Source organism: Pieris brassicae, chromosome 6 (genome assembly GCF_905147105.1).
Source record: "Pieris brassicae chromosome 6, ilPieBrab1.1, whole genome shotgun sequence".
Lineage (NCBI taxonomy): Eukaryota > Metazoa > Arthropoda > Insecta > Lepidoptera > Pieridae > Pieris > Pieris brassicae.
In genome coordinates, this window is record NC_059670.1 from 6,341,300 (window position 1) to 6,358,131 (window position 16,832).

The 16,832-nt window shown below is 35.6% G+C and overlaps 2 protein-coding genes across 6 annotated transcripts; one reads left to right on the top strand and one right to left on the bottom strand.

The window, feature by feature from the left end:
* The first annotated feature begins 3,716 nt into the window (after nucleotides 1-3,716).
* LOC123710805 (tRNA (adenine(37)-N6)-methyltransferase-like) lies at nucleotides 3,717-6,320 on the top strand. 2 transcript variants are annotated; one of them, XM_045663021.1, is made up of 6 exons: nucleotides 3,717-3,840; nucleotides 4,094-4,191; nucleotides 4,319-4,544; nucleotides 5,299-5,450; nucleotides 5,646-5,820; nucleotides 6,066-6,320. In XM_045663021.1, the coding sequence occupies exons 1-5, from the start codon at nucleotides 3,773-3,775 to the stop codon at nucleotides 5,765-5,767; spliced, it is 666 nt and encodes a 221-aa protein (XP_045518977.1). In that variant the 5' UTR covers nucleotides 3,717-3,772; the 3' UTR covers nucleotides 5,768-5,820; nucleotides 6,066-6,320. The 2 variants fall into 2 exon arrangements, with proteins under 2 accessions (XP_045518977.1, XP_045518978.1); XM_045663022.1 differs by having other exon boundaries at nucleotides 6,129-6,320.
* Nucleotides 6,321-11,433: 5,113 nt separating this feature from the next.
* LOC123710801 (tRNA (adenine(37)-N6)-methyltransferase-like) lies at nucleotides 11,434-14,506 on the bottom strand. 4 transcript variants are annotated; one of them, XM_045663016.1, is made up of 7 exons: nucleotides 14,435-14,506; nucleotides 13,672-13,800; nucleotides 13,368-13,459; nucleotides 13,013-13,232; nucleotides 12,577-12,734; nucleotides 12,207-12,354; nucleotides 11,434-11,959 (listed from the first exon to the last, which is right to left on the bottom strand). In XM_045663016.1, the coding sequence occupies exons 2-7, from the start codon at nucleotides 13,737-13,739 to the stop codon at nucleotides 11,479-11,481; spliced, it is 1,167 nt and encodes a 388-aa protein (XP_045518972.1). In that variant the 5' UTR covers nucleotides 13,740-13,800; nucleotides 14,435-14,506; the 3' UTR covers nucleotides 11,434-11,478. The 4 variants fall into 4 exon arrangements, with proteins under 4 accessions (XP_045518972.1, XP_045518971.1, XP_045518973.1 ...); XM_045663015.1 differs by lacking the exon at nucleotides 14,435-14,506 and having other exon boundaries at nucleotides 13,672-14,140; XM_045663017.1 differs by lacking the exons at nucleotides 11,434-11,959; nucleotides 14,435-14,506 and having other exon boundaries at nucleotides 12,213-12,734; nucleotides 13,672-14,133.
* Between the last annotated feature and the right edge of the window lie 2,326 nt (nucleotides 14,507-16,832).

Genomic DNA, 16,832 nt, shown 5'->3' on the forward strand with positions numbered 1-16,832 from the left:
ATTCCAATTCATAACAATCAATTAAATATTCCAATATAATATAAGCTTAAACATCGGTTGTCGAGTGCCGACAAGTTTTTACTTGTTAAAATGTATCTAATGTTATTAAGGTCTCGCATTTTAAGGTCTTTTCTATAATAATGGCAGAAAGGAACGGAAGACAAAATGTGCCGGTAAAACGAAACAGAACTTTGGTATGTCTACAGAATTTGGGACTGTTTTCAATTATTATTATATATTATGGATTAGCATATAAATATAAAGAGGAACGCTTTACTGCACGTGACTTTGTAGTTTTTACCTTATCTAATTATTAACCAAATTAACTCAAAACCATTGAAAACACTTAATAAATTCACTTAGAAAATAATAAATTCAATATATTTGAGATCTAAGAAATACTGTGCTGATAGAGTGATAACATTAGGAAATGTAAGATGATTTATTAGTATTTAAATTAATTTATATATCAAGATAAAACTATGAATAACTAATAGCATTTTTTACTCATTACCACAATTCTCAAAACTTTTAATAAAAAATTATTTGTTTAATTTCAGGTTGTGTAGTATCATACTATGTGTATAACTTGATAAATAGTCGTCTCTATCTTATGGAATGAAATCCTAATATCAATTGACTATTGTAAGTATTGTTAGTAGGTGGTAAGTGATAATTATTATGTTAACTTGTCTATGGTCATTACAAAGGTCTTGTGTGTATGTAATAGTTCAACATCTTGTATAACCTTTTAACACATGATTTAACAATTTACAGATGGTGAATGAGTTACGAAACCTGCTACATAGAAGACCATTCCAACCATCTCTCGATACAGCTTTTAAATATGGTTTTATTTCCAATTTTCTTACCCGAGTTCTTGACTATTGGCAAAATAAATACAATTTTGAGGACAGGCAAAACTTCTTCAACAAATATGATCAATATGTTACTAATACTCAAGGACTTGATATACATTTTGTACATATGAAGCGAAATGTGGGGCTTGATATTGATGTAAGCTTTTTTAATATAAATGTTTAAAAGACCATTTTTTTGCTATACTTAATACAAAGACTTGAATCTTGGGAATGATACAATCATTTTTAAGAAACAATAGATTATAGTTTTGGTTGATGTATGTAATGTTTTCTCTTAGTGGACCACAATTATTTAAATATAATTATAGTATCCTACGTTTTTTATATAAAACTACTGCTGGGTTGATTAGAATATTTTTTATTCCAGACATAGCCCTAACAGACTCTCCAGCAGGTTTAGCAGCTTATTTTTAGAAATTCTCGACATGGGCAGATCCTAATAATAGGAAAGCGAGTGATGGAAACCTTTTGTCCAACTATATGTTGACACATCTGGATAATGTAATGGTGTATTGGGCTAGTAATTGCATTACAACGTCGATACGACTGTATGCGGAGGCCTTTAGTAAGAAACAAATAGCGAATGGGATTGATATGTAAGTATACCTTCACTAGAAGCTCTTAAATTTTTTTTACCTACAACTTTTTAAAGTTCAGTTCGATATTTTAGCGCAATATTATCTTTAAATACACAGTATATAAGTGAGTTAACATATATGCTTGGTAATGCAGTATGGGTTAGTAAAAATGAAAAATAGCTTTGACTAGCTTATCCCTTTGTTTTCTTTTCATGTATTAATGTTTTAATTGTACCAACACTTATATGAAACAGTCGTGTCTTGAAGAGCCACATTTCATTATAATACCCCGTACCATATAAAGACACGAATACAAAATAAGGTACAACGCTTTGTCAAGATGGTTGGAAGTAGTGCTGGCATCGCCTTAAACCACGCACCCCTGCTATTGCGTAATTGTTGATGATGTTTTTTTAATAGAACAGTGCAAACGGGCAGGATGCTCACGTAATGTTAAGTGATACCGCCGCCCATGGACACTCAATGCCAGAGGGCTCGCGACTGCGTTGCCGGCCTTTTAAGAATAGGTACGCTCTTTTCTTGAAGGACCCTAAGTTGCATTGGTTCGGAAATAATTCAGTGGGCAGCTGATTCCACATAGCGGTGGTACGCGGCAAAAATCTGGCGATGTGCTCTGACTTTGCCTTAGCGATTTCCCGTTTGAAGGACTTGGAGGCTGAGTTACTTTTTTATACCAGCGGTATTGGTATCACGAGATATTGCCGCTTCCGCCCATACCTTATCATTTATCGCTTTCGATGCGATGCCGCCTTGCAAGAACGTTTAAACCAGGGCTGTGACTTTCACCGATCGGCACCGCAGAAATTGGAATAAAGAGTTCCATGCCCTGCAGAACCACTTCGGCGACAGAGGCGGCGACGGAATCTGGAGCTTCCGACGAAAAGCACATAGGCCCCCAAGGGTAGGACGCAAAGAAAGACCGCATCCCATCCCAATCTGCTGACCGATAGTGGCAAATACGGCGACAACCCGAAAAACGGGGCCGAGGAGGGCGCGTAGTAGGCACAGTACTCCGGACCACACAATGATCCGATGAACCCAATGGCGGGTCAACATAGACTTGATAGGTCTCCGGATGTGAGGTCAGCAGAAAGTCCAACAGAGAGGGTTTATGAACATCCACATCTGGTATTCGCGTAATTGCAGAGACCATTTGTGACAGGTCGTAAGCTAAATCAAAGTCGTGAAAGGATCTTCCCCGTGATCGGTGGTTTACGAGCCGGGCCAATCGGCATTGTGAGCGTTAAAATCGCCAAGCATCACGATTGCAGAGGTAGGAGCCCCTTCGAGCAGGGAATCTATAGCCATTTGAATGTGCTTGATGAGTCGGTTAGTTTCGTCAGTTCCGCTATGGGACCTATACAGGCACGCATAGAATTGCGGATGGTCATCGCAGTCTACGCGCAGCCAGAGGTTAGATAGGTTCCTTCCTTCAAGCGTACCGAGGCGACGAGAACAAATAACCTCTCTGACATACACGCAAACTCCCGCCCGCGGCACAAATGAATGTTCCAATTTGTACCCCGGGTAGGAGAGGTAGGAAGTATCAGCCGGGGAGGATATCTGAGTCTCAAGGAAGGAGAAGGCCGGCTTCGCAGTTTCGAGGTGAAAGTGAACCGTGATGAGATTAGAATTGAGCCCCCTTACATTGGTAAAGTCCACTGAGAGCGTGGAAGGGGATCGAAACCTAAAACTAGGTTTTTGCGCAGTTTTTGAGTTAAGATAAATCATTCGAAAAATAAGGTCATAAAGTCATTTCTCTTCTTTCGTGTGTACGCACGCACACATTTTTTAATATATATTTATAGAGTCGCCAACAATATTCTTATCTAACTTATTACTCATAAATAATTTATATTTATGAGTCGCCAACAGAAGTGTAGGTTGTGTCTCATCCAACCCATCGAAAGACATGTTATAAATTATCCGTCGAATACCGACTCTATTTGTAATAAAACTTATTGTAAATATTAATTATTATTTTAATATATTTGTATAATGAAGGTGAGTTCTTGGTGAAATTAAAAAAAACGTTAGTAATAATAAGTGTTATAATTCAATTTTTTCTCTTCTATTTTTATATATTAGTATATTTTTATTATAATTCAGCAAGTGTTTTGGTATTACTTAGTAAATTGTAGTTTTAGTAGATCACCATTTTTTAAAACGGTCACACTGGTATTTTCTGGTCACTTTCGTTTAATGATAAACGCTAACGATTTACGATAAGCATTTTAGCATTATGCAATAAGCAATTGGTTTGACACGTCGAGTTGACGAACTATAAAGAAAATGTCTGATAGTCTTGAATACTACCAAAACCAAATTGCCTTGACTAGAACAGAACTAAAAAATTTAAGGTATGCTTATTAATATTCTACTGTAACCGGATTTACTTTAGATACAGGTACTTAAGGCATCTTCGTCTTTGAATTACAATAATACGTAGATTGTATTATTAGCTACTAACACTACCTGATAAAATTACCTTCAAATAAGTAGTAAAATATATATATATATCAATATTATAACTTTCGTTTGACTTAAATTAATAGCCATCACGACGAAACCTCCTAAATACACATTAAAAAAAGACTTGGTGTGAATTTACAGGCAAAAGCTGGCGGCACTTAAACATGAGCACAGTGAAGAAATAAAAACAGTCAAAACAATGTTGAATGGATTTCAATGTGCCAATTGTATAGAAACAGGTAGATTTATAATTATTTTTATTTGTTTAAAACTTTTGACTTCATATGTTGGGATCTCCGCGAAAACCTACATGACACCTTTAATATATATCATATTATAATAGTAATAAAATAAACCATATTTCAGCTGCAGCATACATTTCGAATCAACAAAGCCTAGATACACCGTCACCATCAGAAGACATCTCATATTCTCCAATAGGATATATAGAAACAACCTTTGAGAATAAACCTGCAGTACCTGGACAGCCCTTAGTTTTATCCAATGCTAAAGGTGTTGTTGTCCTAAATACAGACGCATTTAATAACCCTGAACATGCATTAAGTGACTTAGAGGATTTTTCCCATATGTGGTATGTTTTATCCTACTATTGTTTAAATAGGTTTTATATTTGAATACCATAATGACTATAAATTCGAATAAAATATACTTAAAACTGCATAGTATAAATTTTAATTTGTAAATGGAATTTATAAAATATGTTATTTAATATACATTTTATTTGTTAGATACACATTATCCTTTTTTGAGTTTTATGTTGATGCTAGGTCACTGTTATAATATCACTAGAGAAGTTTTTTTATGTATGGTATGCTTTAATATTATAAAATTATTAAACTCTACTCTAATTACATTTTTATTAATACAAAATTAACATTTTCTTTGTGTGTAATGGATAAACACCAAATAATATTATGTATATATGTAATATATACAATATGTTTCCTGAAATACATACTACAAAATAGTAATATTCTTTCTATTAATTGCTAAATACATAAATGGTTCTAATTAGACTAAAATCTTAATGTTCTCTTGGGAATTGTATAGATACCGGCAAACATCCTGAACAAATGTCTTTGCCTGCACAAAAGCGATTTTTAGGTATCACTGGCGGCGGGAGAGTAACGTGTCGATCGCGTGATTGATAAATCAGTTGACGTTTGTGTCCCGCGCTGAGTACGATGCACAAACTTTCCCCCTCTCCCTTGTTTAATGCTCAAGAAGTATGCCGGTATCCGTATAAGTCATTCTGTAAATCCTAAAATAGTGCTTGTGTCTCAACAACTACCTTTGTGGGACTAATAATTATATTTACATTTCAGGATAATATACCACTTCCATTCTACTGCAAGTTCGGGTCCACGACCTAAAATCTCGCCACCAGGTGGTGAGAAAAGCCAGGTATTTGCCACTAGGTCTCTACATAGGCCTTGCCCTATAGGTCTATCATTGGTCAAGATACATAGTATTGAAGGTAGATATTACTTGTCTCGCCCTACTGTGCATTAATGCACAAACCTGGTTCTCAAATCTGATAATATAAAGGAATATGATCTTTTCCTAATAATTTCCATCTGTTGATAGCTAGTTTGCTTGCATGAATATCTAAATATACAGGTGTTTTCTTCTAAAGTAAGCCCCAGACTCAATTGTATTTTGTGTGTTTCAGGAAACAAAATTATTTTCTATGATGTGGACATGATTAATGGCACACCAGTTCTTGATATAAAACCATTCATTCCACTTTATGATTTTCCAAAACCATCATATTCATACATGTCCTTTGTTTGACCACTGTAGGGTCAAGTGATACTTAGGAATTAATTAATGTTCAATAGTGCAAGGTAATTATAAAAAAAATGATTCAGTAATTTCTGCATATCTCTAGAAATCAAAAAGCCATTATATTATATTATGGTATAATCTTAATTATAAGTAGATTGTTATTAAAAGTAATACTTTTGTTAAAATAGATTTATGAAATTTTATTTCTGATTTGTTATAACTTGGTATTTTAGTACCTGTATATTTATTTGACAATCTTAAATTTTACAGTACATTAAACATTAATTACTAAATCAATTTTCAGACTTAATACATTGACTGGATAGGGTAGTGAGTTTTAAGACTAGTATTGAAATGTTACTTTCAGATGATGCAAGGTCATTCAATGTAAAAACTAAATACCATGAATACAGCTGTGTACTAGAAGATTTGTCTATAAGTTGTGTGTTTGATTCTAATACATCTATGTGTACTATGGTATCAGTAAGAAATGCTGAAGATATGCATTAACCATTTTTATTAGCAAACTAGAATTTTATAAATAAATTGATTTTTCATATGATATTTTTTTATACATAATACTTTCTAAATGTTTAACCTTAGTTAATCATTTGATAAAAATTTATGGTATTTGTCTATATTTCAATTCCAGTATTCCCAATTAAGATTTGCGAGTGTTACTAAATAAATGCAGAAATATGACTAATACTTATTTATATATGGAGGTTATACATGTTAAAAAATAATAAAACTTGAATTATTATTTTAGGGAAAGGCATTACTTTTTTAAAATAACATATGTTTTCCGAACCAAAATCCCCAACAGTTTTTGTTGCAATTAATTGTATAATGTATCTGAATCATGTTTTCAGATCAATGGTTTTAGTTTTACTGCAGTGATTAAATCTTATAATATCTGGTAGAGACGACCATTCCTTATTATTAATAGGATATTTATATTGCAGTTCAAGGAATGTACCATTACCTGCATCATCTCTAGGAAAATAATCAACTTTTGCAACATCATACACATCATTTAAATCAAATTTAAGCTTCAATGGCTCAGGTTCTGCTTGGCCTCTATCTGTCCAATGCCAGATCTTCACTGGATTTGTATTTACTATACTAAAAACTGACTAACGTGTTTTCATGAAAACCTTGATATATGACTGTTTCGACATTATACGCCTCTTGGATATCGTGGCGATGGTACGGCAACGCCATCTGTCGGTTAACGGCGGCAACTCGAGGTCGTTTCTCTCATAGACGTGAACATACGATTCGCATAAAAGTCACTGCACGTTTTGGATGTTTGTTTATTGTAACAGAATAATCGAAATCATGAGCCAAACTATTATTAAGTGTGAATTTCAGAATATTTGCGCAGACATATCGCATTTTGCATCGAAAATATATTATAGATACTAAAACAATGAAATAAAAAATAACTTGTACGTAACTGTAAAAGATTTTAAATTCAAATGTAAAATGTAAATTCAAGATTTTATAATTAATCACGATTAACATTCTGCATGTTGGTTTAGATTTTTTGTGTGCCTGTATTAGTTAAAAACATGGAATACCGTCAATACAAATATGAATTTTGAATACGGCATATTTTGTTTACCCACTTATTTCTTTTTTCAACTTCTTAACTCAGTTTCGGAAACGAATAAAAAGTTAATTCACGATTCCGAGATTGGGAATTTTTACACTCCACAACAGTACCTCGTACCACCCATTTGTTTTTTCTTTTTGGAGAGCACTTTTTAGCATTCAACTGGTTGAATAACGTAAACCGTACAGCTGATCGCACGCGAGTTGCCTAAATCTGCCGCAACGCCGCGCCACTAGCGTTATACAAGAGGCGCATAGGCATTTTTTCCGCGCATACCATATCTTTATTTACAAACTAGCAGCCCGTTTTTTACTTTTATATTTGTCAGTTTTTATCTTAAAGCTTCACTGTAAACTACGTTGGCAGTGGTATTTGTAAATGGCAACAAAATATATTGATTTTCAGGAGATCCCATTCGAGAAAGGGCAACATATAGTTGTCCATAAGAAAAGCATTCTTTTCTTAGGTCGATGCCAACCATCGAAAATGTTTGACTCTGGGACTTATTTATTGTGAGGGCAAATGATGTTTTTAGAGGAAACTGTAACCTCTTAAAAGATATAGGCAAGTCCGTAGGAATCATGGGGATCCGCGGTATGTGGGCGAGTAAATTATCACGGTATCGCATGGAGGATGTTTTGTTGCCGATTCGGGGAAGGCAATCCAAAATCTGCTAAATGCTTGTCGTTCAGTTCCAAAAGCTTGTTTTCTATTTGTATCAAGCCTTCGTTGTGTACGTCACAATCCTGATCTTGTTGTTGAGCTGCACGTCTGATGTCCTCACACAAATCGTCTTTGAAAGTGTCCCATAATTTGAGAGGTTCAGAGGGGAAACAAAATAATAAAATGACCACAAACAGCTCTCTCAATCTTAACGGGCAGTCAGAAACCGAAGCTTCTCTCAAAGTCATCTCCCATTGGTTGTCGTTTTCTAGTAAACCTAAATCTCTGCAAGCAGCTTGGTATGTTTCTTTAACAATGCCATCAACGGTTTTTAAGTCTTGGAACGATGTCGGGCCACGCACATGATGAAGTAATATCCTTAGATAAAAGCACTCGGATTGAGAAGGATAGACGCTGTACACTCGGCCCATTTTTTTACACCGGGATGACCGACTACGTCTTGGCCGCGTTTCCTTCTTGAGAATTTGTTATTGGCCCATGTGTAATAATGAGGGACCTCATGATAGAGTAACGTTTAGGCAAATTCATCACTGCGACACAGGTCAAAAAACGCCGTGAAGGTCGTTTTTGGTGGATTTTCAATTACACGTTGTATATTTTCAGCTGAAAAATATACCCGTTGCCCATTTTCTAAGTGTACAGCTAAGTGAACAACGGTGGTGTGTCGATCGTGAATAGGAAACTAACAATCTCCACACTACCTCCGATGTACTAATGTACCGTCCGTTCAATTAATTTTCCTCTTCGTCGTGAGCATTTCTGACACCGAAAGTGGCTTGGTCCGATCCTTTGTTGATGTATTATACTAAATATACTTAATTGCTTGGACGGAATGGCAGAATTCAACGTTTATGTGAGCATTAAAAAATCGCAATAAAATTGGAGAATATGGAACGATCGACCTGTTGTCTATGTTGTCCGTTCTGCCTCGGATGTTTAAAGTAGCGACCTGACCTCCGTTGCTGGAGTCGCGACGTCGATATACGGGATATCCGTCCTCACCGGTCTGGGTCTCATTTATGAATTGTCGTGGGTATTTTTTTGAGCATATGCCATTCTTTATGCATGGTGAATTAAAATTTTCTTGCCCACATGGCCCGTGTACCATATTTTTTGTGACTATGTCAAATAACACTGGGTCTTCGTCTTTATTAGGCAGCTCAGCGACGATTTTTTCGTCGATCTGATCGGGCTGTACTTTTGTCTCCAGCCAAAACAACATATGACAATGCGGCAATCCTCTTTTTTGCCATTCAACACTAAGCATATAACATTTGACCGGTCCAAAAATCGCGTCTTTCGTGAATATTTTTATAACTTTTTTCATTTTTAGATGGAATACTCGAGCAATGATGTCATGCCGGTCGAAAGACCGTTGGCCGGGGAAAAGTTCCTGCTTTATCTCTTCCCATTCAGGTTTGCACGTAAAAGTGACGAATAGATCTGGCCGGCTGTGGTTGCGCACATAGGACATAGCATCATGCGTCTTTTCGTTTAGAAACCTCGCACATCCAGTAAATGATGACGGTAAGATGACGCGCTGTCCGATGTAGGCGGCATTCACGCTTGCGTCTTGGTTCAAAGCATCCCTCAGATGAATATAGTCATCTGCTCTAAGTTTTTGTTGGTTTCGCCTTATAAAATTTAATCGATCTAAATCGATTCGATACTTTGTTTAAAACTTCGTATGTAAACGTTGTGACTATTCAACATGGTCTGCAATTCGTTGATCAAATCCACTTTTAGCATAGGAGCCATGTTAGAGCGCAAAGATAGTTGGTCAGCATCGTAAATAAAATATATCTCCAGAAATTGTGGGCTTTGTCCGGATGGCGGCAGGAGGCTGCCTATGAGGTGATAAACCTATCCCTCTACCTTAAAGGTTGGCATGAAATTCCCCTCCCTAATTTCTTTTGCCCCGAACGATGTCATCTGAAACAGATTATTGTAATGACGTGCGTTTTTTAAAAACTGCGCGGATAGTGTACTATTGTTCGTCAGAAGGCTTTTGATTTGTTCTGGTGGCTCTACGATACTGGGAAGTATTACTTTTCCAGCCGCGCAACACATACCAATTGCTTCGTCTCTCCATTTTTTCGCGGAACATTTAGGGCATATCTTATCCATCGCTCCAATTTGAATGCCGTTTTGATCGGCGTAGTTAATTTGTGGATCGTAGCTGAATGCCGATCTATTGCTGTGAGCCGAAATCCCATCACGCCTTCTAATTGCTACTGCACGTGGTCTCTCTCTCTATGCCGTAAGTCGTTGCGAGCGGTCACCGCTAGACTCTCGGGCACGTGCCTGTGAGTTTCTGGCTCTCAGTCCAGCAAGCCGCTGCGAGCGTTCGGTGCTAGATTCTCTGGCACGTGCCCGCGAGTCTCTATCTCTGTTTCCAGCAAGGAGTTGTGAACGTTCGGAGCTCGACTGTCTTTCGCGAACCTCTGACGATCTGACATTTTGATTTGCAAGACGAATCGAACGATCGGCGCTACTTTCCCTTGCGCGAGCTTGCGAGGTTCGCTCTCTATTCTCAGCAAGTCGCTGCGAGCGTTCGGCGCTAGATTCTCTGGCCCGTGATTGTGATGCATATTCTCTTTAACTTTCGAGTCGATCAGAATATTCTGAAGATGATTCTCCAACATGCCGAATCTTTGCTAATCTCGCTTGAGAGCTATGTTGAGATAATTGGGACCCTTTTTTTAGGCATAATTGTTTGATAGTTTTGGTTTTCAAGTAAAATAAATAAGAATTAATTTGATTTTAATATGAACAGTTTATTGAATAGAAGTTTTCATAAAAAAATACATACAATACTTAAATAGGTGCTTTAAAAAGAGTGTGACACTGCTATAAAAATAAACTGTCAAGGTTTAATCAAGTAATTTATGCGCAGTTTTGAAAATAACTCCTAATCGATAGAAAAAAAATGTGCTCTATCTGAAATGTGTTCTATGGAAATATCTAAATGTTCAATATCGGTAGCGTCCTATCTTACTGACGTGCACGCCCCACTCCTGTATTTCAGTATTTAATCACTGCAGTAAAACTTGATTCAGATACATTATACAATTTATTGCAACAAAAACTGTTGGGGATTTTGGTTCAGGAAAACATATGTTATTTTATAAAAAGTAATGCCTATCCCTGAAAATAATAATTCAAGTTTTATTATTTTGTAACATGTATGACCTCCATATATAATAATAATAAGTACTAGTCATATTTATGCATTTATAATTATAATTGCATAACACTCCCAAATCTTAATTGTGAATACTGGAATTGAAATATGGACAAATACCATAATTTTTTATCAAATGATAACTAAGGTTAAATATTTAGAAAGTATTATGTTTAAAAAAATATATATGAAAAATCAATTTATTTATAAAACACTAGTTTACTTAAATGGTCAATGTATAATTTCAGCATTTCTTACTGATACTATAGTACACACAGATGTATTAGAATCAAACACACAACTTATAGACAAATCTTCTAGTACACAGCTGTATTCATGGTCAGGGTATTTAGTTTTTACATTCAATGACCTTGGATCATCTGAAAGTAACATTTCAATAGTAGTCTTAAAACTCACTGCCCTATATCCAGTCAATGTATTAAGGCTTAGTAACGCTTCATCTGTGAATCTGACATTATATGTTTGTGATGGAGTATTTATTATCCAATTTGGTACTCTGATACCATCACCAGGGTGCTTGATTCTTTGAGGAGGAAATAAACATTCTTGGCCATCTGGATTTCCCCTATGTACAGGAGATTGATCAATTTGATTTGGGCTTAAAGGTGAACCAGCAGTTGATATGCCATGAGTGAGTGAATTAAGAGAATTTGTACCAACACCTACGGGGTTTGTGACACTGGGCTTGCGTCTGAAAATTGATTTAGTAATTAATGTTAAATGTACTGTAAAATTTAAGATTATCAAATAAATATATAGGTACTAAAATACCAAGATATAACAAATCAGAAATGAAATTGAATAAATCTATTTTAATGCACAAAAGTATTGCTTTTATTAAAAATCTACTTATAATTATGTTTATGGTACCATAATATAATGGCTTTTTGAATACTAGGGAAATGCAGAAATTATTTTTTTATTTTTTTTATAATTACCTCGCACTATTGAATGGTGTGGTACGTCTACCAATGGAAATATATGAAACTGAATGTATTGGATAATCATAATGTGGAACAAATGGTTTTATATCAAGAACTGGTGTGCCATTAATCATGTCCACACCATGGAAAATAATTTTGTTTCCTGAAATACACATAAAATTCAACTGAGTCTGGGGTTTACTTTAGAAAAAACACCTTTGTATATACACCATATTCATGCAAGCAAACTAGCCATCAACAGATAGGAATTGTTAAGAAAATATCATATTCTTTTACATTACCAGATTTGAGAACCAAGTTTGTGCATTAATAACTTAATGCATTGCATTAATGCACAAACTTGGGCGAGACAAGTAATGTCTACCTTCAATACTATGTATCTTGACCAATGATAGACCTATAGGGCAAGGCCTATGTAGGGATCTAGTTGAAAATACCCCCTTTTTCTCACCACCAAGACCTAGGGGCGAAATTTTAGGTGACAGACTCGTACCTGCAGTAGAATGGGAGTGGAATATTATCCTGAAATGTAATTATAATTATTAGTCCCACAAAGGTAGTTGTTGAGTCACAAGCACTAGTTTAGGATTTATAGAATAACTAATTCAATTCCCAAGAGAATGTGTAGATTTTAGTTTATGTAAAACCATTTATGTATTTAGCAATTAATACAAAGAATATTAAGATTTTTAGTATTTTTTTTTTATTGAATGGTATACAAAAAAGGGAACAGATTTATTGATACATTGAAATTCAAAATCCCTTCCATAAATGCCACAGACCAACCCCATAAAACATACCACATATAGGTAAACTTCTCTAAGCCACTCATTTCATTGTTATTAAATGTGTCTGTATTTATAACAACAACACCTTTAGCATATGATAAAACTGAGGGCTGTCGAGGTACTGCTTGTTTATTCCCAAAGGTTGTTTCTATATATCCTATTGGAGAATATGAGATGTCTTCTGATGGTGACGGTGTATCTTGGCTTTGTTGATTAGAAATGGATGTTGCTACTGAAATTTTATATATTTTGTTTATTTTATTACTATTATATTATGATATATATTATGGGGTCATGGAGGTTTTCATGGAGATCCCAACATATGAAGTCAAAAGTTTTAAACCAATCAAAATAATTATAAATCTACCTGTTACTATACAGTTGGCACATCCACTCAACATAGTTTTGACTGTTTTTATTTTTTTACTGTGCTCATGTTTAAGTGCCGCCAGCATTCGCCTGTAAATTAACACAAAGTTTTTTTCTTAAATGTGTATTTAGAAAGTTTAAGATATAAACGAAAGTTATAATATATCATATTTTACTGGTAATTTTATCAGGTAGTGTAAGTAGCTAATATTAGAATCTACGTATTATTGTAATTCAAAGGCAAAGATTAGGCACCTGTATCTAAAGTAAATCCGCTTACAGTAAAATATTATTAAGCTTACCTTAGATTTTTTAGTTCTGTTTTAGTCGAGACAATTTGGTTTTGGTAGTATTCAAGACTATCAGACATTTTCTTTATAGTTAGTTCTTAGTCAATTCAACGTGATAAACCAATTGCTTCATGCATAATGCTAAAAATTAAAATGCTTATCGTAAATTGATAAACGATAGTATAGTAACCAGTGTGGCCGTTTTAAAAAATGATGATCTACTAAATTTAAAACTACAAGGTGCCAGTACTAAATAATACTAATACACATTCTGAATTATACTAAAATAAGTTGCGGGTAGACCGTGAAACATCTCGTATAGTGTCCCTAATTGTCTGTATTTTAAAAAATCCTACAGCTATTAGTATCGGTTAAAAAGTACAGAAAGTGGTGTAACTTCACGAGACACGTTTACACTTTACGTTATTCCGTGCAGAAATATTGTAAAACGATTAGTAATTCTTAAAATCACAGCACTATAACCGAGTAATGTATCGAGCTAAATTTCATAAAAAATTATATCCTAAAGTGTAGGAATTGTGCAGTGCTCAAGACAAAAACAAAGAACAACACCTAACAAATCACAACACGCGTGTAACTACAACAGTACAACATTTTCAAGCATATGCAATGAAGATATAGGCACAGTCACCAGTGGCGTAGCTAGGTAACCAAGGGCCTTGGGGCAAATTAAAAAATGGGGCCCCACTGCAATGTAAACTGATTAGGTTTTATCAAATTAAAATATACAAATACTTTAAAAATGCTACGCTACTTTTTTGTGCACTGTACGGTTCCTTGGTCATCGGGGTGCTTTAAATAAAAGAGGATTTTTGGTTTACTCTATATAAACCACTCGTGTATAACAATAGAATATGAGGGAAATAACGAAGTGCTAATTGCTATGTATCGAATGAAAGCAATTTAACAGTCAAAGAGAGTGCCTACGTCTGACTAACTGTCCGTCTGACGTCGTAGTAACTCCCATGATTTAGGAAATCGTCACGCTTATTAGTGATCTAAATGTACAGCCATTGCGCGTACATGCTCTGCAGGGCAAGTAATAAAAATATTAGATTGTGCTCGAGTAGGTAGGTACTCACTGTTTACTGACGACATTAAAAGTAAAATAAAAGGATGAAAGAAAGAGAAACACAATGATACTGTTACAACTCCTCTATGCATCTTATATTGCTGACATACCCTGTGCTATATCCTCGTCATCATTTCTTCCCATGCATCAACAACCTTACATTCCCATCAAATCAGTCTTTCTCCTAACTCTAATACGAGCGGACGTGCTAATATTCTATATTCTATTTTCTTTGTAAATTGTATTCTGTGTTAATATACTTATGTGGAAATTATTATGATCTTTTTTTAAAAAGATCCCAAGCGATTTCTGCGTAACAAATTGGTGGCAGCGGTGGGATTTTTATAAATCTCGCGTACCCTCCGAGTGGAAGTATCCGCGAAAAGCCAAATTTCTGAGATTTGAGTTCGAAAGTGTAGGGTTCACTGTGACGGGTCTTGTAGTGCTGTACCCAAAAGTGCGGAAGTGAAAGTGTTTTCAAGTGCAGTGCTTTGTGAAAAACGGCTAATTGCCAAAATATGTTTAGAATTGTAACATACTATATCACTGTGTTCCTGAGCCTGTAAGTGATTTAATTATAATAAAATAAACTATATTACTGCTATCTGTCTCGAGTCGCGTCGAAAGGAAGTTCCAGTCTCGCCATTGTTTATAATAAGATAAAACTGTATTAGTTACATCAAAACAACGGACTCTAATTCGAGAATTTAATTTTTTCTTAAATACTGTTACTTATCTTATTGCATACTATTTAAATTTCGTTAAAATGTCCACAAAAAAAGATGTCGAATTAAGGTCTGAAAGTAGTATGTCTGAAAAACTAGAGACAAGTGTGTTATTGAAGTTTATAAAACCTTTTGATGGATCCCGTGACAAGTTATGTTCATTTATAAACAACTGCGATAATGCTTTTAAGTTAGCTTCGCAAAGTCAAAAGCCTCTTTTATTAAATTATATACTATGCCAACTCGAAAACAAAGCCGAAACCGCCGCATCCATTAAAGACTTTGAAAGCTGGGAACAACTGAGTCAATTCCTACAATCCCAGTTTGGAGAGCGCAAACATTACGCACATTTATTGTTAGATCTACAAGAGAGCCAACAACTTCCTAACGAATCTGTTAGCCAGTACTCCTTGAGAGTAGAATCTAGCCTCTATAAATTATTAACTGAAATCACACTAGCTAATAAGAAAAAAGTGGAACTGTCTGGTAAAATATCCGCTATGGAAGAATTGGCGTTACACTGTTTCATAATGGGCCTTACCCCTAGAATCTCTAACTTTGTTAGGATGAAAAACCCACAAAGCCTTAATGAGGCCACTAACCAGGCAATTTCAGAGGAAAAGATGCAAATGTTACTAGAAACCAAAGCCTCTCAGACCAATAAACAAAATCCTAAACCCTATCCTGTGCGGGAAGGACGCCCTATACATAATTTGAACAAACAGCCGGCTCCCATATGTCGGTACTGTAAGTTTCCGGGACACGTAATCGAAAATTGCAAAAAACGCGAATATAATAACAATCGCAGTCGTAATAACTTCAACCGTGCTAGCGCCAGTAGTAGCAACAACAACTTCCAACGCCCCGCAACAAGTCGTACAACTCAATATCCTCACCAGAATAGGGTTCATCACCTGGCAGATGATGAACGCGGGCAAGACGAGACAGACGGTCATTTAAACGAATAAGGGACTCACAGCGGTGCCCTGTGAGACCCAAAGTCTTAAAACAAAATCGGTCTTGGCATAATCACGGCACCCACCATTCCTCTGTATCCACTGCATCTAGAGCCAAGTCCTATGCACTTGTTGTATCCTCCGTATCCCCTCGCGGAACGGGAACCACTGAATCGTTTCTAAATAAGAAACCCACTGTATCCACTGTATCCTCTGTATCCACAGTATCCTCTGTATCCCCTCACGGAAAGGGAACCACCGAATCGTTTCTAAGTAAGAAACCCGCTGTATCCTCTGTATCCTCTGCAACGAATTCTTCCACTGTGTCTAATGAATCTCGAACTAGTAAAGTTCCAAAGCCAAAAGGAAAAAATCCTTCTGTGTCCTCCGCGTCCAACA